The sequence below is a fragment of the Cygnus olor genome, chromosome 30 (genome assembly GCF_009769625.2).
Source record: "Cygnus olor isolate bCygOlo1 chromosome 30, bCygOlo1.pri.v2, whole genome shotgun sequence".
NCBI lineage: Eukaryota > Metazoa > Chordata > Aves > Anseriformes > Anatidae > Cygnus > Cygnus olor.
The window spans coordinates 507591-528341 of record NC_054087.1 but is presented as its reverse complement, the minus strand read 5'-3'; the positions used below and the strand labels follow the sequence as shown (position 1 = coordinate 528341).

At 67.5% G+C, this 20751-nt stretch overlaps 2 protein-coding genes across 3 annotated transcripts; one reads left to right on the top strand and one right to left on the bottom strand.

Moving 5' to 3' along the window:
• Nucleotides 1-835: 835 nt before the first annotated feature.
• On the bottom strand, nt 836-9023 carry S1PR2 (sphingosine-1-phosphate receptor 2). Of its 2 annotated transcripts, none has more exons than XM_040542493.1 (2): nt 8959-9023; nt 836-2936 (listed from the first exon to the last, which is right to left on the bottom strand). In XM_040542493.1, the coding sequence occupies exon 2, from the start codon at nt 2877-2879 to the stop codon at nt 1827-1829; it is 1053 nt and encodes a 350-aa protein (XP_040398427.1). In that variant the 5' UTR covers nt 2880-2936; nt 8959-9023; the 3' UTR covers nt 836-1826. The 2 variants fall into 2 exon arrangements, with proteins under 2 accessions (XP_040398427.1, XP_040398426.1); XM_040542492.1 differs by lacking the exon at nt 8959-9023 and adding an exon at nt 4088-4217.
• A 4560-nt stretch (nt 9024-13583) lies between these two features.
• MRPL4 (mitochondrial ribosomal protein L4) lies at nt 13584-20751 on the top strand. The gene is made up of 8 exons (XM_040542463.1): nt 13584-13610; nt 16088-16386; nt 18549-18600; nt 19707-19824; nt 19929-20035; nt 20157-20266; nt 20377-20447; nt 20543-20751. The coding sequence occupies exons 1-8, from the start codon at nt 13584-13586 to the stop codon at nt 20686-20688; spliced, it is 930 nt and encodes a 309-aa protein (XP_040398397.1). The 3' UTR covers nt 20689-20751.

Sequence of the window (20751 nt, the reverse complement as noted above, 5' to 3'; positions counted from 1 at the left end):
GATATGGGCTGAAACACTGTGGGGTTGAGGGGCTCTGGGTCGTACCATTGCTGGGACTGGGGGGGGATTGGGGTCCTACCACTGTGGGGTTGGGGGGGGGGGGTGAGGCCCAACCAAGTGCAGCCCCTAGGGCCCCCTGAAGGGCCAGAGGTGGCCGTGGGGCAGCAGGGGCCTACGGGGCCTCGTCCGTCTTTGCACATGCATGTACACAGACATAGACATGAATACACACACGTACACACACGTACACACTCATAGAGACCCGTACACACTCATAGACACGTGTACACACGTATACACAGCCGTACACACTCATAGTCAGGCGTACGTACCCGTAGACACGTGTACACACACACATACACACGTGTACACACTCACAGACACCCATACACACCCGTACACACACATACACACCTGTACACACACATATATGCGTGTACACACTCTCAGACAAGAATACACACGCACACACACCCATACACACCCGTACGCCCGCGCACATACGTGCGCACAGGCCCGCCGCCACCGGCCGCCTCCCCCCAGGGCCGTTCCCGTCTGGCCCCCGGGTCCCAGAGGAACAGAAAGCAGAAGGCGGCCGCCCCCAGCCCCCCCGGCGCAGGAAAACCCCGGCTTCCCGTTCCCGCCACCGCAGCGAGCCCCAGGGCTGCTTTCGGCACCGGCGACGGCACGATGCGCCCAGGGAGCACCAAGACGTGTCCCCAGTGCCGTCCCCGCCCCCCCCCCCCAAAAAAAACACCCCCATCCAAGCTCTGGGTGTCATCCCCCCCCCCAAAAAAAACCCCATCCCCACCCACGAAGGAGACGGAGGTGGGTGGAAAAGCCACGTTTTAATACAAACATTGCCCGTGGGCGGGTGCCGGGGTCGGGGGTCCGCGGCGGGGCCCCATCCGCGTGCCAGCACGCGGTGGGAGGACACTGGTGTCCCCCCCCCCCCCAAAAAAAAAAATACCCCCCCCTCACCTCCACCCCACGGCATTTCTCACGGGGCTGGGTTTTTCCTGAGCCCGGGGAGCCCCACGGGGAAGGGAATTCGCCACCGGCGCCGGCGGTGCCGCGCCGACCCGTCCAACGGGTCCCGGCGGTGGCCCCGGGGCTCGGGCAGGGCGTGGGAAGGAGCACGCGTGGCCGTGCCCGCGCACACGCACGCGGCACGGGATGGTGAGGAGACGGGGAGGGGGTTTGGGAGGGTGTGGGGGGGATCTGTCCGTCCGTCCGTACCTGGAAAGGGAAGCCCGGCCCCCGAAACGGCGCCCTTCGTACCGCTGTGCCCGCTGTGGGGTGTCTGTGGGGCCGTGGGGGGCCAGGGGTGTCCATGGGGTTTCCATGGGGAATCCTTGGGGTGTCCATGGGGTTTCCATGGGGTATCCATGGCGTTTCCATGGGTTATCCATGGGACATCCACAGGACACCCATGGGGTTTCCATGGGATTTCCATGGGGTATCCATAGGGTGTCCATGGGGTATCCATGGGACATCCACAGGACACCCATGGGGTATCCATGAGGTTTCCATGGGGTTTCCATGGGTTGTCCTTGGGGCAACCCTGGGATATCCATGGAGCATCTCTGGGATATCCATGGGATATCCATGGGGCGTTCATGGGGCACCCACGGGGTGTCCCTGGGTGTCCATGGAGCATCCATGGGGTGTCCATGGGGGGTCCATGGAGCATCTACAGGGTGTCCATGGAGTATCCATGGGATTTCCATGGAATATCCATGGGGTGTCCATGGAACATCCGTGACGTGTCCATGGGATGTCCATGGGGTGTCCACGTGGCATCCGTGGGGTGTCTGTGGGACCCCTCAGACGGAGGTGGTGCACTCGCGGGTGATGGGCGAGGTGGGCAGCTCGTGCTTCTGGGTGCAGCGCTCCAGCGAGCTGGAGCTGCGCAGCGGCAGCATGCAGCGCCCCGGGGGCTCGCTCCCCCGGCCGGCCCCGCAGCAGCACAGCACCCGCAGAAACTCCCGGCGCATGTCCTTGCTGCGCAGCGTGTAGATGATGGGGTTGGCGGCCGAGTTGAGGGTGGCGAAGGCGAAGAAATAGTTCGCCTTGTAGAGGATCCGGCACGCCCGGACAGGGCAGGAGGCGTCCATGAGGAGGATGATGAAGGCCGGCAGCCAGCAGATGATGAAGGCCCCCAGGACGATGGTGACCGTCTTGAGCAGGGCCAGGGTCTGGGCGCTGGCGATCTCGGCGTGGCTGGAGCGCACGATGCAGTAGATGCGGCTGTAGAGCCCCACGATGGTGAGGAGGATGAGGGTGAAGATGGTGATGACGAAGAGGATGTAGCGCTTGGAGTAGAGGGGCAGGACGGTGGAGCAGTCGTGCAGGTCGCTCATGCAGTTCCAGCCCATGATGGGCAAGCTGCCGATGGCGGCGGCGATCACCCAGCACGCGCCGATGAGCAGCACCATGCGGCAGTTCTTGTCGCTGCTGTAGACCTTCACCTTGGTGATGGCCACGTGGCGCTCGATGGCGATGGCCAACAGGCTGAAGACGGAGGCGGCCAGCGTGGCGAAGGCCGTGCCCTCCCGCACGAACCACTGCACCGGCGTCAGGTGGAAGGTGGTGGCCCCCGAGAGCAGGATGTTGGCCATGAAGGCCAAGCCGGCCAGCAGGTCGGAGAAGGCCAGGTTCCCGATGAAGATGTACATGGCCGAGTGGAACTTCTTGTTGCGGCAGACGGAGATGAGCACCAGCAGGTTCTCCAGCACGATGAAGCAGCACAGCACGACGATGAGGATGGAGACCGCCCACCGCGAGGCGCTGGGCGAGCTCTCCGATTCCTCCTTGGTGAAGTTGTAGTGCTCCCGGATCTTCTCCGTGTTGAAGTACTCCTTGTAGATGCTCCCCATGGCTGCCCGCCCGCCCGGCGAGCTCAGCGCCGCCAGGACGCGGCGCCCGGCGGAGACCTGCGGGGAGGAAGGCACCGGGGTTGGCGGCACCGGGGACGCACAGCTGTGCGCGCCGAGCGTCACGGTACGGGCACGCACACGGCGTCTCGCGCTCGGTGCCTGGTGGCCGCAATGGAGCAGAAATGACTCAGAGAGGAAATCCGGATGGCAGCGATAAGAGATGCGCCTCCGAGCTGCCCGGGGTGCAGAGCGGGGCCACTGGATCCGTCCCCACGCTGCTGTGGTGCTGGGGACACGGTGGGTGGCCCCGTTGACGCCGGAGGTGACATTTTAGGGCCGGCATGAGGCACCGGCGCAGACCGCCAAGAGGAACCAGAGCCCACAGGAGGGACGGGGACACCAGTGGGGACACCAGCGGGGACACTGGTGGGGACGGAGACACTGGTGGGGATGGGGACACGTGGGGATGGGGACACCGGAGGGGACAGGGCACGCAGAACCCCCCCACACAGCACCCATCCCACCACGGGGACCCCATGCTGGTCCCAGTTAGGGACAGGGGACCCAGCACCGCCGCCCCATTCCCACTAGTTAGGGAGGGGGGAGCGGCACTGCGCCCCCCCAGTTAGGATGGGGACCGTCACCTCCCCATAGGGACAGGGGGCACGGCGCTGCCCCCCCATCAGGATAAGGCCCACGCATCCCCAAATGGCGACACCGCACCCCCTTTTTCCCCTTTTTTTTGGGGTGGGGCGGGGCTTTCTAAGCAACGTGGGGGGCTCCGGGAGCTGCGTCCCCGTCCCCCCCCCCGAGGCTGGAACAACGCTGAGACCCCCAGACACGTTGCGAGACCCCCCCCCATGCAACCACTACCGGGACCCCCCCCAGCTGGTCCCGGGACCGCCCAACTGCTCCCGAGACCCCCCCTCGCAACCGGTCCCGGGACACCCACGCCCCCCACGCAACCGATTCCGGGACCCCCCCTCGCAACCAGTCCCAGGACCCCCTCCCCATGCAACCGATGCTGGGACCCTCCCCCCCCGTAACCGGCCCCGGGACTCCACCCCGTAACCAGTCCCGGGACCCCCACCCCATAACTGTCCCCGGGACCCCCCAGCCTCCGGTCCTGGGACCTCCCCCAAGGGAAGGGGGTGAAGTGGGGGGGGACAGGAGGGGAAAAGGGGGGGAGAGGGACGCGTGCCCCCCACCTCCGGTCCCGGTGCCGGTGCCGGCCCCGCCGAGCGTTGCCTCCCGCCGCCGCCCGGGCTCTGCGCAGCCGCGCCCGGTGCCCGGGCACCGCCCCTCGGTCGTCGGGACCCCCGGGGACCCCCCCCCCAGTGGTTGGGGTCGGTGAAATGGAGCCGAGGGGCCGCCGCTTCCCCTTCCCCTTCCCCTGCCCCGCTCCCGGCAGCCCCGGGCCCCGTTACCGGCCGCCGAACGGCATCGGGCGGAGCAAGGGGAACGGGCGGCCCCGGAGATCGCACCGGGACCCCAAAGCGGGACCCCAAAGGGGAACCCCAAAGGGGGATTTTCTACCGGGACCCCAAAGAGGGTCCTCACGCCAGGATTCTCCCCCGGGATCCCAAAGCGCGACCCCAAACCGGGATCCCCACCGGGATTCTTCCCCCGGGACCAAATTCCGGGTCCCAGTACCGGGAGCCAGCACCGGGACCCAAATCCAGGACCCCCCAGCAGGATCCCAAACTGGGATCCCCACCGGGATCCTCCCCCGGGACACAAAATCCCGGGAGGACCGGGTTGCTGCACCGGGACCCTGCACTGGCACCCCGAACTGGGAGCCCCACTGGGATCTGCTCCTGGGACCAACACCAGGACCCCACAATGGGATCCTGCACCAGCACCCCAAACCAGGACCCCAAACTGGGACTCCCTCCTGGGGCCCCAGACTGGGATTCTCTCCCGGATCCCCAGACCAGGACCCCAAACCAGGACCCCCAACTGGGATCCCAAACTGGGATCCCAAACCAGGATTCTCTCCTGAAACCCCAAACTGGGATCCCAAACCGGGATCCCAAACTGGGATTCTCTTCCAGGACCCTGAACCAGGACCCCAAACCGGGATCCCAAACTGGGATTCTCTCCTGGAACCCCAAACCGGAACCCTAAACTGGGATTCTCTCCTGAAACCCCAAACCAGGACCCCAAACTGGGATCCCAAACCAGGATCCCAAACTGGGATTCTCTCCTGAAACCCCAAACTGGGATTCCAAACTGGGATCCCAAACCAGGACCCCAAACTGGGATTTTCTCCCGGGATCCCGCACCCGGCCCCCCACCACTTCCCTCTCCCAGGACCCCAGAGCGGGACCCAGCACCAGGATTCCTTCCTGTCCCCCCCCGTGCCCCCATACTGGTGTGGGGCTGAGCTGCACGAGCCCGGCCCCATACTGGGAACACCCCAGGACTGGGCACGGGGCTCTGGGGAGGGGCCTGGGAGCAAGGGGGGGCAGAGCAGGATGGGGCTGGGAGGGTCCTGGGACATTTTGTGGGGTCCTGGGACACTTTGGAGGGTCCTGGGAGATTTTGGGGGACCCTGGGACACTTTGGGGTGTCCTGGGGCATTTTGAGGGATCCTGGGACACTTTGGGGGACCCTGGGACACTTTGGGGTGTCCTGGGGCATTTTGAGGGATCCTGGGACATTTTGGGGGATCCTGGGACACTTTGGAGGGTCCTGGGGCATTTTAGGGGGTCTTGGGACATTTTGGAGGATCCTGGGACATTTTGGGGGATCCTGGGACATTGTGGGGGGTCCTGGGACACTTTGGGGTGTCCTGGGGCATTTTGAGAGATCCTGGGCAGGATTTGGGGCACCTTATATGCAGAGGGCCCAGACAAAAGGGATCGGGGGCGTCCCGGACAAGGCCCTGGCCCCCGAGGCATCCCACCGGGGGGGGGGGGACGGGGACACGCAGGGGTCAGGGCCCCCCCCCCACCTCCCCCCGGTTACGGGGGGCACGGAGCGGGGTCAGCGGGGCCGCGCAACACAGGGCCGCTTGTTCCCGAAATACCCGCGGCGCCCGGCAAATTGGATCAGCCCCCGGGCGGCCTCGGTTTAAGCGGCCGGCGGAGGCGGGGGCCAGATGGCAGGATCCGGCCCCGGGGGGGGGGGGGGCGGGGGGGGGCACCGGACGGCCACCGAATCCCACCCCCCCCACCCCCCCGTGTCCCCAAACCGTCCCCAAAACCCCGGCTCTGGGGACCCCCCCTTGGGGCTCGGGGCCGTCGCGGGCCGGCGGTGCCAGCCCCGGCTGCGCGGCGCCGTCGAGTGTTTGCCGAGCGGGGCCGCGGGGGCCACGGTGCTGGCACGCGGGTGTGCAACGGGGTGTCGGCACCCATGGGGGCACGCGAGGGCACGGGAGGGTGACGGGATGCGGGTGCCGGCACCCTGTGCACACCCGTGTTGGTGTAAGCGATGGCACACGGGTGCTGGCACCCCAGTGCACACCCGTGTTGGTGTAAGCACCCTGATGCACACCCATATATCGGTGCCACGCGGGTGCTGGCACCCTGCGCACACCCGTGTTGGTGTAAGCAATGGCACGCAGGTGCTGGCACCCCAGTGCACACCCGTGTTGGTGTAAGCACCCTGATGCACACCCATATATTGGTGCCACGTGGGTGCCAGCACCCTGGTGCACACCCATGTATCAGTGCCACGTGGGTGCCGGCACCCTGTGCACACCCGTGTTGGTGTAAGCGATGGCACGCGGGTGCCGGCACCCCAGTGCACACCCATATATCAGTGCCACGTGGGTGCCGGCACCCTGTGCACACCCGTGTTGGTGTAAGCGATGGCATGTGGGTGCCAGCACCCCGGTGCACACCTGTATATCAGTGCCCCATGGGTGCCGGCACCCTGTGCACGCCTCTGTTGGTGTAAGTGATGGCACACGGGTGCTGGCACCCTGGTGCACACCCATATCGGTGCCGGCAACCCATGCACACCCGTACCAGTGCCAGGGACGCCACACGGGTGCGCCCACCCCGTGCACACCCGTACACATGGGTGCCCCCACCCCTTGCACACCCATATTGGTGCCCCCACCCCGTGCACACCCATACCAGTGCCAGGGATGCCATATGGGTGCCAGTACCCTGTGCACACCCGTACCATTGCCACCACCCCGTGCACACCCATACCAGTGCCAGGGATGCCACACGGGTGCCAGCACCCCTTGCACACCCATATACATGGGTGCCACCACCACATGCACACCCGTATCGGTGCCAGTGATGCCACACAGGTGCCAGCACACCTTGCACACCCGTACACACAGGTGCCCCCACCCCTTGCACACCCACATCGGTGCCCCCACCCCGTGCACACCCATACCAGTGCCAGGGATGCCACACGGGTGCCAGCACCACGTGCACACCCATATCGGTGCCAGCACCCCATGCACACCCGTGCACACGGGTGCCACCACCCCTTGCACACCCATATTGGTGCCCCCACCCTGTGCATACCCGTAGCAGTGCCAGGGATGCCATATGGGTGCCAGCACCCTGCACACACCCATACCATTGCCACCACCCCTTGCACACCCGTACCAGTGCCAGGGATGCCACACGGGTGCCCCCACACCATGCACACCCGTACACACGGGTGCCACCACCCCTTGCACACCCATATCGGTGCCCCCACCCTGTGCACACCCGTACCGGTGCCAGGGATGCCACACGGGTGCCAGCACCACGTGCACACCCATATCAGTGCCAGCACCCCTTGCACACCCATATACATGGGTGCCCCCACCCCTTGCACACCCATATTGGTGCCCCCACCCCGTGCACGCCCGTATCGGTGCCAGTGATGCCACACAGCTGCCAGCACCACGTGCACACCCATATTGGTGCCAGCACTCCATGCACACCCGTACACATGGGTGCCACCCCCCCTTGCACACCCATATCGGTGCCCCCACCCCTTGCACACCCGTACCGGTGCCCCCACCACCACCACCCACCCTCCTTGCACCAGCACCCAGCCTCTCCAGCACCCAGTGCCCAGCGCCGCGGCCGTTACGCCTTGCACAACCGGCCAACGGCCCCCTGGGTACACCGAGCGGGGACACACACACACGCACGGGGGGGGGGGGGGGGGGGGGGGGGGGGGGGGCGTGCAAGGGTCCCGCTCCCACGGCCGCAGCTCCGGGGGGGGGCCCGCAGCTGCGGGGCAGATGTCGGCGGGGGCCGCAGCAGCTGGTCCGGATTAGGCCCCCCCCCGCCCCCCGCCCCGTCCCAGCGGGGCCGGGGGCGAACAATGGGGGCTGGCGGCGGCCCCAGCACCGCGGGGGGGGGGGGGGGGGGGACACACACACCAGGACCCCCCCCCAAAGATGATGAGGGTCTGTTAAGACACCCCCCCCCCCCGCAGGATCGGTCCCTGTGGGCCCCCCCCGTGATGGGGTGGGGTGGTTGTGGGGTGGATGTGGTGTGTTCCCCCCTCCCCCCCCCCCGGATTTTTTGGGGGTCTGGGGGCACCCGGGGAGGGGGGGACACCCGGGGGGGGGTACACACATGGGGGGGACACGCAGGGGGGGGACACTCGTGGAAGGGGTGGGTCCCGCTCCATCGTGGTGGGGTGGGGGCTGGATAGGGCCACCCGTAATTTTTTTTTTTTGGGGGGGGGGGGGATGCGGGGAGCCGGGGGGGGGGGGCGGATCCTTCCCTGGGGGGGGGGGCGCACCCTAAAGTTGGGCACCCCCCCCTAAACGGGGGGCAGCTGCAATCTGCATGGATTTTTTTTGGGGGGGGGGGGGGGGGGCACCGAAACGGGGCCAGGGCTGACTCCCCTCCTCTCCCCGCCCCCCCCCCCCCAAAAAAAAAAAAAATCCCCACCCACGTAGACACGCGTGGGCCGGATTTTTTTTTTTTTGGGGGGGGGGGGGGCGAGCTTTGCGCCTCGTTTTTAGGGAAACCGGGAGGGGGGGAAGGGGGGGGGGACCCCAAGTTTTTTGTTTGTTTTTTTTTTTTGGGGGGGGGGGGTAAGGGGGTAAAGGGTCGGGGGTGGGGGGGGGGCACGGCCACGGGGGGGGGCTCGCGGCGCCTCTTACCGGCTGCGCTCCGCTCCCAGCATGTGCGCGGGGGCGGCTCCGGGTGGGGCGGCCCCGGGGCCCTCCCCGCCCCCCGGGGGGGGGGGGGGGGGGGGGGCGAGGCCAAGGCGGGGGGGGGGGGCGCGGTGACACCCCCCCACCCCCCCCTTCCCCATCTCCCCCCCCCCCGTTTTTTTTTTTTTTTGGGGGGTGTTGAAGCATCTTTTTTTTTGGGGGGGGGGGGGAGGGATTTGGGGTTTGGGGGGGGGGCCCTGTGAGCCCCCGCCCCATAAGGAACGGGGGGGGGGGCGTTGGCCCGGGGGGGGGCGGGGAAAGGGGGTGTGTCCCCACCCCCCCCCTCACACACCCCGCCCCCCCCGGATTTTTGGGTGGAAATCGGGGGATTTCACGCTTCCGGAGGGAGATTTTTTTGGGGGGGGGGGGGGGCTGGGACTGGGGAGTACTGGGGGATACTGGGGGCGCTGGGGAAACGGGGGGACTGGGAGGTACTGGGGGGACTGGGAGGAACTGGGGAGTACTGGGGGACACTGGGGGCACTGGGGAAATGGGGGGACTGGGAGGTACTGGGGGGGCTGGGATGTACTGGGGGAACTGGGGAATACTGGGGGACACTGGGGGCACTGGGGAAACGGGGGGACTGGGAGGACTGGGGGATACTGGCCATACTGGGGGTGCTGGGGGGCACTGAGGGCACTGGGGGTATCGGGGTGTACTGGGGGAACTGGGGGGGACTGGGAGGTACTGGGGGCACTGGGGGAACTGGGGGGTACTGGGGGAACTGTGGGCACTGGGGGATACTGGTGGGACTGGGGGTATCTGGGGGTTCCTTGAATACTGGGGGGACTGGGGGCACTGGGAATAGTGGAGATACTGGGAGAACTGGGGAGCACTGGTGGTACTGGGGGAACTAGAGGGTACTGGGGGGGGGGGGTACTGGGGGGACTGGCGGGTACTGGAAGCACCGGGGGGACTGGAGGGTACTGGGAAGACTGGGGGGACTTGGGGGTACCGGGGGGTATCTGGGGTTACTGGGAGCACTGGTGGTACTGGGAATACTGGGGATACTGGGGAAGGGGGTAATGGGGATACTGGGGGGGAATGGGGAGTACCAGGGGCACTGGAGGGTACGTGGGGTTACTGGGGGACACTGGGGGTACTGGGGATACTGGGGAGTACCTGGGGCACTGGAGGGTACTGGGAATACTGGGGGGGCTGGGCGGGGTACTGGGGCACTGGGGATAGTGGAGGTACTGGGAGCACTGGGCCACTGGGGGGCACTGGTGGTACTGGGAATACTGGGGGGACTGGGAGGGGACTGGGGGCACCGGGGATAGTGGAGGCACTGGAGGTACTGGGAGCACTGGGCCACTGGGGGGCACTGGTGGTACTGGGAATACTGGGGGGACTGGGGATACTGGAGGATACTGGGGACACTGGGAGCACTGGGGACACTGGGGACATGGGGGTACTGGGGCACTGAACGATACTGGGAGCCACTTGGCCACTGGGGGGCACTGGGAGCACTGGGGATACTGGGAGCACAGGGACACCGGGGGTTCTGCAGGGTACTGGGGATACTGGAGGCACTGGGCGATACTGGGGGGAGGCACTGGGAACACTGGGTACACTGGGGACACTTGGGGCACGGGGGATAGTGGGGGGACTGGAGGTGCCAGGGGTTCTGGGAGCACTGGGGGGCACTGGGGGGTACTGGGAGCACTGGGGGGTGTTGGGGGGGCACTGGGTGATACTGGGAGCACTGGGGGTGTGGGGGATACTGGGTGGCAATAGTGGAACTGGGAGCACTGGGGGGTACTGGGGCACTGAGGGACAGTGGGGGGCTGCTTGGGGGCACTGGGGATACTGGGAGCACTGGGGTTGGGGGGGTACTGGGGGCACTGGGGAGGTACTGGGAGCACTGGGGATGGGGGAGGTGTACTGGGGGGGTACTGGGAGCACTGGGGATAGGATGGTACTTAGGATGCTGGGGGGCACTGGGGATACTGGGAGCACTGGAAATAGGGGGTATTGGGAGCACTGGGAGTTACTGGAGATACTGGGAGCACTGGGGATAGGGGGGTGCTGGGGGTACTGGATGGCACTGGTGGGGTACTGGGAGCACTGGGGGATACTGGGAGCACTGGATGGATACTGGGTGGCACTGGGGGGGTACTGGGAACACTGGGGGGTACTAGGGGATAATGGGAGCACTGAGGGTGGTACTGGGAGCAGTGGAGGGTTACTGGGAGCACTGGGACGTACTGGGAGCACTGGGGATAGGGGGATGCTGTGTGGTACTGGGAGCACCGGGGGTGGTACTGGGAGCATTGGGGGGGTTACTGGGAGCACTGGGACATACTGGGAGCAGTGGGGATGGGGGGTTATAGGAAGCACCGGGCCGTACTGGGAGCACTGGGATGTACTGGGAGCAGTGGGGATGGGGAGTTATAGGGAGCACTGGGCCGTACTGGGAGCACTGGGGACGGGGGATTATTGGGGGTACTGGGCCATACTGGGAGCACTGGGGACAGGGGGTTATTGGGGGTACTGGGCCATACTGGGAGCAGCGGGGACAGGGGGTTATTGGGGGTACTGGGCCATACTGGGAGCACTGGGACGTACTGGGAACAGTGGGGATGTGGGGTTATAGGGAGCACTGGGCCATACTGGGAGCACTGGGACGTACTGGGAGCAGTGGGGATGGGGGGTTATAGGGAGCACCGGGCCGTACTGGGAGCACTGGGATGTACTGGGAGCAGTGGGGACGGGGGGTTATTGGGGGTACTGGGCCATACTGGGAGCGCTGGGACGTACTGGGAGCAGTGGGGATGGGGGGTTATAGGGAGCACTGGGCCGTACTGGGAGCACTGGGACGTACTGGGAGCAGTGGGGATGGGGGGTTATTGGGGGTACTGGGCCATACTGGGAGCACTGGGGACAGGGGGTTATTGGGGGTACTGGGCCATACCGGGAGCGCTGGGACGTACTGGGAGCAGTGGGGATGGGGGGTTATAGGGAGCACCGGGCCGTACTGGGAGCACTGGGATGTACTGGGAGCAGTGGGGACGGGGGGTTATTGGGGGTACTGGGCCATACTGGGAGCGCTGGGACGTACTGGGAGCAGTGGGGATGGGGGGTTATAGGGAGCACTGGGCCGTACTGGGAGCACTGGGACGTACTGGGAGCAGTGGGGATGGGGGGTTATTGGGGGTACTGGGCCATACTGGGAGCACTGGGGACAGGGGGTTATTGGGGTACTGGGCCATACCGGGAGCGCTGGGACGTACTGGGAGCAGTGGGGATGGGGGGTTATAGGGAGCACTGGGCCGTACTGGGAGCACTGGGACGTACTGGGAGCAGTGGGGATGTGGGGTTATAGGGAGCACTGGGCCATACTGGGAGCACTGGGCCGTACTGGGAGCACTGAGCCCGCCTCCCCGGAAGTCCCGCCCCGCCCCGCCTCAATCCTTGACGTCATCACCAGCCGCCGCGCGCGCCCCGCCAGGCCCCTCCCCCCTTCCGTGACGTCATCACCAGACGCCCACCCCCCCAACCCCCCCCCCGCCGCCATGTTCCGCGCCGGGCCCCGCGGAGCCGCCGCCGCCGCCTGGGCCTGGGCCCGGGGCCGGGCCGGGGCCGCTCGGGTGAGGGGCGGGGCCTGGGGGGAGGTGGGCGGGGCTTGGAGGGGGTGGGAGGGGCTCGGGGAGGTGGGAGGGGCTTGTGCGGGGAGGTGGGCGGGGCTTGGGGGGGGGTCCCCGGGGGCCGGGGTCCCGCTAACGGCCGCGACCCCGCAGGTGGCGGCGGGCACCGGGAGCGGCGGCGGTGAGTGGGGGAGGGGCGGGGGGGGGGGCACGGGGGGGAGGGGGGGGTCGTGGGGACAGTGGGGACATCGTGGGGACCGGGGGGGCACTGGGGGGGATGGGGGGGGCATGGGGACATTGGGGACAGGGGGGGCATTGGGGGGATGGGGGGGGGCACGGGGGCGGGGGGGGGCATTGGGGACATTGGGGACCGGGGGGGGCATGGGGACATTGGGGACATTGGGGGGGGCATGGGGACATTGGGGACAGGGGGGGCATTGGGGGGATGGGGGTGGGGCACGGGGGCGGGGGGGGGACATTGGGGACCGGGGGGGGCATGGGGACATTGGGGACAGGGGGGGCACTGGGGACGGGGGGGGCATTGGGGACATAGCGGGGATGGGGGGACATTGGGGACGTGGGGGATGGGGGGGGGGCATGGGGACATTGGGGACAGGGGGGCCATGGGGACTGGGGGGCACTGGGGACATTGGGGACAGGGGGGGCATTGGGGACATTGGGGGGATGGGGGGGCATGGGGACATTGGGGACATGGCGGGGATGGGGGGCATTGGGGACACTGGGGACAGGGGGCCATTGGGGACATCATAGGGACGGGGGGGGCATTGGGGACCAGGGGGGCACTGGGGGCACTGGGGACATTGGGGGGACAAGGGGGGCACTGGGGGACGGGGGGGGCATGGGGACGGGGGGGGCGTTGAGGACGGGGGACCAGGGGGGCACTGGGGGCATTGGGGACATTGGGGGGGCGATGGGGACATTGAGGACAGGGGGAATCGGGGGGGTACTGGGGACAGGGGGGCCATGGGGTCGGGGACATCCTTGGGGACATTGGGGACAGAATGACAATGGGATCGGGGACACCCCTGGGGACACTGGGGCCAAGGGTGGCTGCGGGGTCAGGAACATCCTTGGGGACATTGGGGACAGGCTGGCTGTGGGGTCGGGGACATCCTTGGGGACAGGGTGGCCGTGGGGTCGGGAACACCCCTGGGGACATTGGGGCCAAGGGTGGCTGTGGGGTCGGGGACATCCTTGGGGACAGGGTGGCCGTGGCGTTGGGGACACCCCTGGGGACATTGGGGACAGGCTGGCCGTGGGGTCGGGGACATCCTTGGGGACAGGGTGGCCGTGGCATTGGGGACACCCCTGGGGACATTGGGGTCAAGGGTGGCTGTGGGGTCGGGGACATCCTTGGGGACAGGGTGGCCATGGGGTCGGGGACACTGGGGACAGGCTGGCTGTGGGGTCGGGGACATCCTTGGGGACAGGGTGGCCGTGGGGTCGGGGACACCCCTGGGGACATTGGGGCCAAGGGTGGCTGTGGGGTCGGGGACATCCTTGGGGACAGGGTGGCCATGGCGTTGGGGACACCCCTGGGGACATTGGGGACAGGCTGGCCGTGGGGTCGGGGACATCCTTGGGGACAGGGTGGCCGTGGCATTGGGGACACCCCTGGGGACATTGGGGTCAAGGGTGGCTGTGGGGTCGGGGACATCCTTGGGGACAGGGTGGCCGTGGCATTGGGGACACCCCTGGGGACATTGGGGACAGGCTGGCCGTGGGGTCGGGGACATCCTTGGGGACATTGGGGACAGGCTGGCTGCGGGGTCGGGGACATCCTTGGGGACAGGGTGGCCGTGGGGCTGGGGACACTGGGGACAGGCTGGCTGTGGGGTCGGGGACATCCTTGGGGACATCCTTGGGGACATTGGGGACAGGCTGGCTGCGGGGTCGGGGACATCCTTGGGGACAGGCTGGCCGTGGGGTCGGGGACATCCTTGGGGACAGGGTGGCCGTGGCGTTGGGGACACCCCTGGGGACATTGGGGACAGGCTGGCCGTGGGGTCAGGGATATCCTTGGGGACATTGGGGACATTGGGGACAGGATGACATTGGGGTCAGGGACATCCTTGGGGACAGGGTGGCTGTGGGGTTGGGGACATCCTTAGGGACACGGTGGCCATGGGGCTGGGGACACTGGGGACAGGCTGGCTGCGGGGTCGGGGACATCCTTGAGGACATCCTTGGGGACACTGGGGACAGGCTGGCCGTGGGGTCGGGGACATCCTTGGGGACACTGGGGACAGGCTGGCCATGGGGTCGGGGACACCCCTGGGGACATTGGGGCCAAGGGTGGCTGTGGGGTCGGGGACATCCTTGGGGACAGGGTGGCCATGGGGTCGGGGACACTGGGGACAGGGTGGCTGTGGGGTCGGGGACATCCTTGGGGACATCCTTGGGGGCACTGGGGACAGGATGGCAATGGGGTCGGGGACATCCTTGGGGACATGGTGGCTGTGGGGTCGGGGACATCCTTGGGGACATCCTTGGGGACACTGGGGACAGGCTGGCCGTGGGGTCGGGGACATCCTTGGGGACAGGGTGGCCGTGGCGTTGGGGACACCCCTGGGGACACTGGGGACAGGCTGGCCGTGGGGTCGGGGACATCCTTGGGGACATTGGGGACAGGCTGGCAATGGGGTCGGGGACATCCTTGGGGACAGGGTGGCCATGGGGCTGGGGACACCCCTGGGGACATTGGGGACAGGCTGGCCGTGGGGTCAGGGATATCCTTGGGGACATTGGGGACATTGGGGACAGGATGACATTGGGGTCAGGGACATCCTTGGGGACAGGGTGGCTGTGGGGTTGGGGACATCCTTAGGGACACGGTGGCCATGGGGCTGGGGACACTGGGGACAGGCTGGCTGCGGGGTCGGGGACATCCTTGAGGACATCCTTGGGGACACTGGGGACAGGCTGGCCGTGGGGTCGGGGACATCCTTGGGGACACTGGGGACAGGCTGGCCATGGGGTCGGGGACACCCCTGGGGACAGGGTGGCCGTGGGGCTGGGGACACTGGGGACAGGCTGGCCGTGGGGTCGGGGACATCCTTGGGGACAGGGTGGCTGTGGGGTTGGGGACATCCTTGGGGACATCCTTGGGGACACTGGGGACAGGCTGGCCGTGGGGTCGGGGACATCCTTGGGGACAGGGTGGCTGTGGGGTCGGGGACATCCTTGGGGACATCCTTGGGGGCACTGGGGACAGGATGGCAATGGGGTCGGGGACATCCTTGGGGACACGGTGGCTGTGGGGTCGGGGACATCCTTGGGGACAGGGTGGCCGTGGCGTTGGGGACACCCCTGGGGACACTGGGGACAGGCTGGCCGTGGGGTCGGGGACATCCTTGGGGACAGGGTGGCCGTGGCGTTGGGGACACCCCTGGGGACACTGGGGACAGGCTGGCCGTGGGGTCGGGGACATCCTTGGGGACAGGCTGGCCGTGGGGTCGGGGACGCCCCTGGGGACAAGACCCGAGCCCACGCGCACGGCGGGGACATCGGGGTCCCCGTCCCCTCTTCCTTCAGCAGAGCTCCCGGCCCCGCCGCCGTCGCCCCCGGCCCCGTCCCCATCCCCGTCCCCATCGTCCCCGTCCCCGTCCCCGTCGCCGTCGCCGTCCCCGGTGCTGCGGGCGTGCGGCGTCCCGGTGGCCCCGCGGCGCGTCGGGGCGCAGGCGTGGCTGGGCTCCCTGCGGCACCCGGCTGCCGAGCGCCTGGGGCTGGCCCAGCTGCACCCGGACGTCTTCGCCGTGGCGCCCAGGTGGGGCCTTTCCTTGGGGGGGGGGGGGGGGTTTGGGGGGGTTGGGGAGGGGGGGGGGGGAAGGGGGGGGAGGGGGGGAGTTGGGGGGGGGGTTGGGGGTTGGGGGGGGTTGGGGGGGGAAGGGGGGGAGTTGGGGGGGTTGGGGGGGGCTTTTGGGGGGTTGGGGGGGGTTGGGGGTCTGGGGGGGCTTTTGGGGGACGGGGGGGCTTTTGGGGTGGGGGGGGTTGGGGTCTGGGGGGGGTTGGGGGCTTTTGGGGTGGGGGGGGTTGGGGTCGGGGGGCTTTTGGGGTGGGGGGGGGTTGGGAGTCTGGGGGGGCTTTTGGGGGACGGGGGGGCTTTTGGGGTCGGGGGGGGGTTTGGGGGGGGTTGGGGTGGGGGGGCTTTTGGGGGACGGGGGGGCTTTTGGGGTGGGGGGGGTTGGGGGTCTGGGGGGGCTTTTGGGGGACGGGGAGGTTGGGGTCGGGGGGGGGGTTGGGGGCTTTTGGGGTGGGGGGGCTTTTGGGGGACGGGGGGGCTTTTGGGGTGGGGGGTTGGGGTCGGGGGGGGCTTTTGGGGTGGGGGGGTGTTGGGGTCGGGGGGGCTTTTGGGGTGGGGGAGGTTGGGGTCGGGGGGGGGTTGGGGTCGGGGGGGCTTTTGGGGTGTGGGGGGGTTGGGGGTCTGGGGGGGCTTTTGGGGGATGGGGGGGGCTTTTGGGATGGGGGGGTTGGGGTCAGGGGGGATTTTGGGGTCGGGGGGCTTTTGGGGTGGGGGGATTGGGGGTCTGGGGGGCTTTTGGGGTCGGGGGGGCTTTTGGGGGACAGGGGGGCTTTTGGGCTGGGGGGGGTTGGGGTCGGGGGGGGCTTTGGGGTGGGGGGGGTTGGGGGTCTGGGGGGGGTTGGGGGTTGGGGGGGGACTTTTGGGGTCGGGGGGGATGTCGGGGCTTTGGGGGTTGGGGGGGTGGGTTGGGGTCGGGGGGGGGGTTGGGGGCTTTTGGGGTGGGGGGGGTTGGGGTTGGGGTCAGGGGGGTGGGTTTGGGGTCGGGGGGGGTTGGGGGCTTTTGGGGTTGGGGGGGTGGGTTTGGGGGTCGGGGGGGGGGCTTTTGGGGTCAGGGGAGGCGGCTTTTGTGGTGGGGGGGGCTTTGGGGTCAGGGGGAGGGCTTTTGGGGTCAGGGCCTATTTGGCATGTCGGGGTGCCCACTTGGGGTGTGGAGGTCCCTATTTGGGGTGTTGGGATCCCAATTCGGGGTGTAGGATCCTTATTTGGGGTGTTGAGGTTCTCTTTGGGGTATTGGGGTCCCCATTTAGGGTGTGGGGGTCTCCTTTGGGGTGTTGGGGTCCGTATTTGGGGTGAAGGGTCTCTATTTAGAGAGTTAGGGCCCCCTTTGGGGTGTTGAGGTCTCCATTTAGGGTGTGGGGGTCCCATTTAGGGTGTGAGGGTCCCCTTTGGGGTATTGGGGTCCCCATTCGTGGTGTGGGGGTCCCATTTAGGGTGTTGGGGTCCCTTTTTAGGGTTGGGGTCCTCATTTAGGATGTTGGGGTCCCTATTTGGGATGTGGGGGTCCCTATTTAGAGTGTTAGGGTCCCCATTTGAGGTGTTGGGGTCCCCATTTAGGGCATGGGGGTCCAATTTAGGGTGTTGGGGTCCCCTTTTGGGGTCGGGGGTCCCCATGTAGGGTGCTGGGGTCCCTTTGGGGGGTGGGGGTGTATTCTTTGGGGTGTCGGGGTCCCCATTTAGGGTGTGGGGGGGCTCCTTTATGGTGTTGTACTTCGTTTGGGGTGTGAAGGTGTCGTCTTTGGGGTGTGGGGGTCCCTATTTGGGGTGTTGGGGCCCCCATTTAGGATGTTGGGGTCCCTATGTGGGGTGTAGGGGTCCTATTTGGGGTGTTGGGGTCCCTATTTGGGGTGTTGGGGCCCCCCTTAAGGATGTTGGAGTCCCTGTTTGGGGTGTGAGGGTCCCCATTGGGGTGTGGGGGTCCCTATTTGGGGTGTGGGGGTCCCTATGTGCGGTGTAGGGTCCCTATTTGGGGTGTTGGGGTCCCTATTTGGGGTGTTGGGGCCCCCCTTTAGGATGTTGGAGTCCCTATTTGGGGTGTGAGGGTCCCTATTTGGGGTGTTGGGGTCCCCTTTTGGGGTGTGGGGGCACTGGGGGACCCCCGGGTGACGTCCCCACCCCGTGTCCCGCAGGCTGGACATCCTGCACGCGGTGGCCATGTGGCAGAAGAACTTTAAGAGGATCGTGAGTGGGGGTTTGGGGTCTGGGGGGAGGATTTGGGGGGAGAGGGAGAGGTTTTGGGGGCAGAGGGGGAGGTTTGGGGGCAGAGGGGGAGGTTTTGGGGACAGACGGGGAGGTTTGGGGGCAGAGGGGGAGGTTTTGGGGACAGACGGGGAGGTTTGGGGGCAGAGGGGGAGGTTTCGGGGCAGAGGGGGAGGTTTTGGGGACAGAGGGGGAGGTTTGGGGACAGGGGGAGGTTTTGGGGACAGAGGGGGAGGTTTGGGGGCAGAGGGGGAGGTTTGGGGGCAGAGGGGGAGGTTTTGGGGACAGGGGGAGGTTTTGGGGACAGAGGGGGAGGTTTGGGGGCAGAGGGGGAGGTTTTGGGGGCAGAGGGGGAGGTTTTGGGGGCAGAGGGGGAGGTTTGGGGGCAGAGGGGGAGGTTTGGGGACAGAGGGGGAGGTTTGGGGGAGAGGGGGAGGTTTTGGGGACAGACGGAGGTTTAGGGGCAGAGGGGGAGGTTTTGGGGCAGACGGGGAGGTTTTGGGGGCAGAGGGGGAGGTTTGGGGGAGAGGGAGAGGTTTGGGGACAGACGGGGAGGTTTTGGGGCAGAGGGGGAGGTTTGGGGGCAGAGGGGGAGGTTTGGGGACAGAGGGGGAGGTTTTGGGGACAGACGGGGAGGTTTTGGGGCAGAGGGGGAGGTTTTGGGGTGAGAGGGAGAGGTTTGGGGGAGAGGTTTTGGGGAAGAGAGGTTTGGGGGCAGAGGGAGATGTTGCGGCGGAGGTTTTGGGACAGAAGACGACGTTTTGGGGTGAGAGGGAGGTTTTTGGGGTGAGAGGGAGAGCTTTGGGGTGAGAGGGAGAGCTTTGGGGTGAGAGGAAGGTTTTTGGGGTGAGAGGGAGAGGTTTTGGGGTGAGAGGGAGGTTTTTGGGGTGAGAGGGAGAGCTTTGGGGGACAGCGGGACATTTTTAGGAACAGGCGCTCCGGGGAGGCAAAGAGGGAGTTTTTTAGGATGAAGAAGCTTTGGGGTGACCGAGGCGGGTCTGGGGATACTGAGGGAGATTTGGGGGGACCCGGTGCCGGGGGGGGGGGGGAGATATTTAACGCCCCCGACCCCCCCCCCCCCCCCCCAGAGCTACGCCAAGGTGAAGACGCGCGCCGAGGTGCGCGGCGGCGGGCGCAAGCCGTGGCGGCAGAAGGGGACGGGGCGCGCGCGCCACGGCAGCATCCGCTCCCCGCTGTGGCGAGGGGGTGAGTGACCCCAAGGGGTTGTGGGGGGGGGCGTGTTTGGGGTTTTGGGGACACCCCCCCCCCCCCGCAACCTCGTCCCGTCTCCCCCCCCTCACCCCCCGCAGGCGGCGTCGCCCACGGCCCGCGGGGCCCCACCAGCTACTACTACCTGCTGCCCATGAAGGTGCGGGTGCTGGGGCTGAAGACGGCGCTCACCGTCAAGCTGATGCAGGTACGGGGACCCCAAACCCACCGAGGGGGGGGCTTCTCGGTGTGTGTCCCCGTCCCCCCCCCCCCCCCCCCCCCCCCCCCCCCCAGGTGGGGACATGGGAGGTGACGTTTGGGTTTTCCAGGACCAGCTCCACGTGGTGGACAACCTGGAGGTGCCCACGGCCGACCCCCGGTACCTGCAGGACCTGGCGCGGTACCGCCACTGGGGCAGCTCCGTGCTCATCGTCGACGTGTGAGCACGCGCGTGTGTCCCCCCCCCCCCCCCCCCCATGTCCCCCCCGCCCTGTGTCCCCCCGCCCCGTCCCGGTGTCCCCAAGGCGTAATTCTCCCTTTCCTCCCCAGCGACGAGATGCCGGAGAACATCGAAAAAGCCGTGGCCGGCCTCAAAACCATCACCCTGATCCCCGTCGTAGGTGAGAGCCCCGCAGCCGCCGTCCCCAAAACGTCCCCAAAGCGTCCCCGGAGTGTCCCCGCGCCGGGCGCCGACGTCCCCGCGTGATCCCCGCAGGTCTCAACGTCCACAGCATGCTCAAGCACCAGACGCTGGTGCTGACGGTGGCCGCCGTGGACTTCCTGGAGAAGAAGCTGCTGTGGCACGACACGCGCTACTCGCCGCTCTACCCCTTCTCCATGCCCTACAGCGACATCCCGTAGCCGTAGGGACGGGGTCTGGGGGCGCTGCGCGTCCTCCCCCCCATTAAAGTGAGGTCGTCCCCA

What these genes read in the sequence shown, in the direction of transcription:
- S1PR2 (XM_040542493.1), bottom strand. Translation starts at nt 2,879, where the DNA reads ATGGGGAGCATCTACAAGGAGTACTTCAACACGGAGAAGATCCGGGAG.
- MRPL4 (XM_040542463.1), top strand. Translation starts at nt 13,584, where the DNA reads ATGGGGTCGGGGACATCCTTGGGGACA. An exon ending in AGAAGAACTTTAAGAGGATC is followed by an intron (nt 18,601 to 19,706) that starts GTGAGTGGGGGT and finishes CCCCCCCCCCAG; the next exon opens with AGCTACGCCAAGGTGAAGAC. An exon ending in TCCGTGCTCATCGTCGACGT is followed by an intron (nt 20,267 to 20,376) that starts GTGAGCACGCGC and finishes TTTCCTCCCCAG; the next exon opens with CGACGAGATGCCGGAGAACA.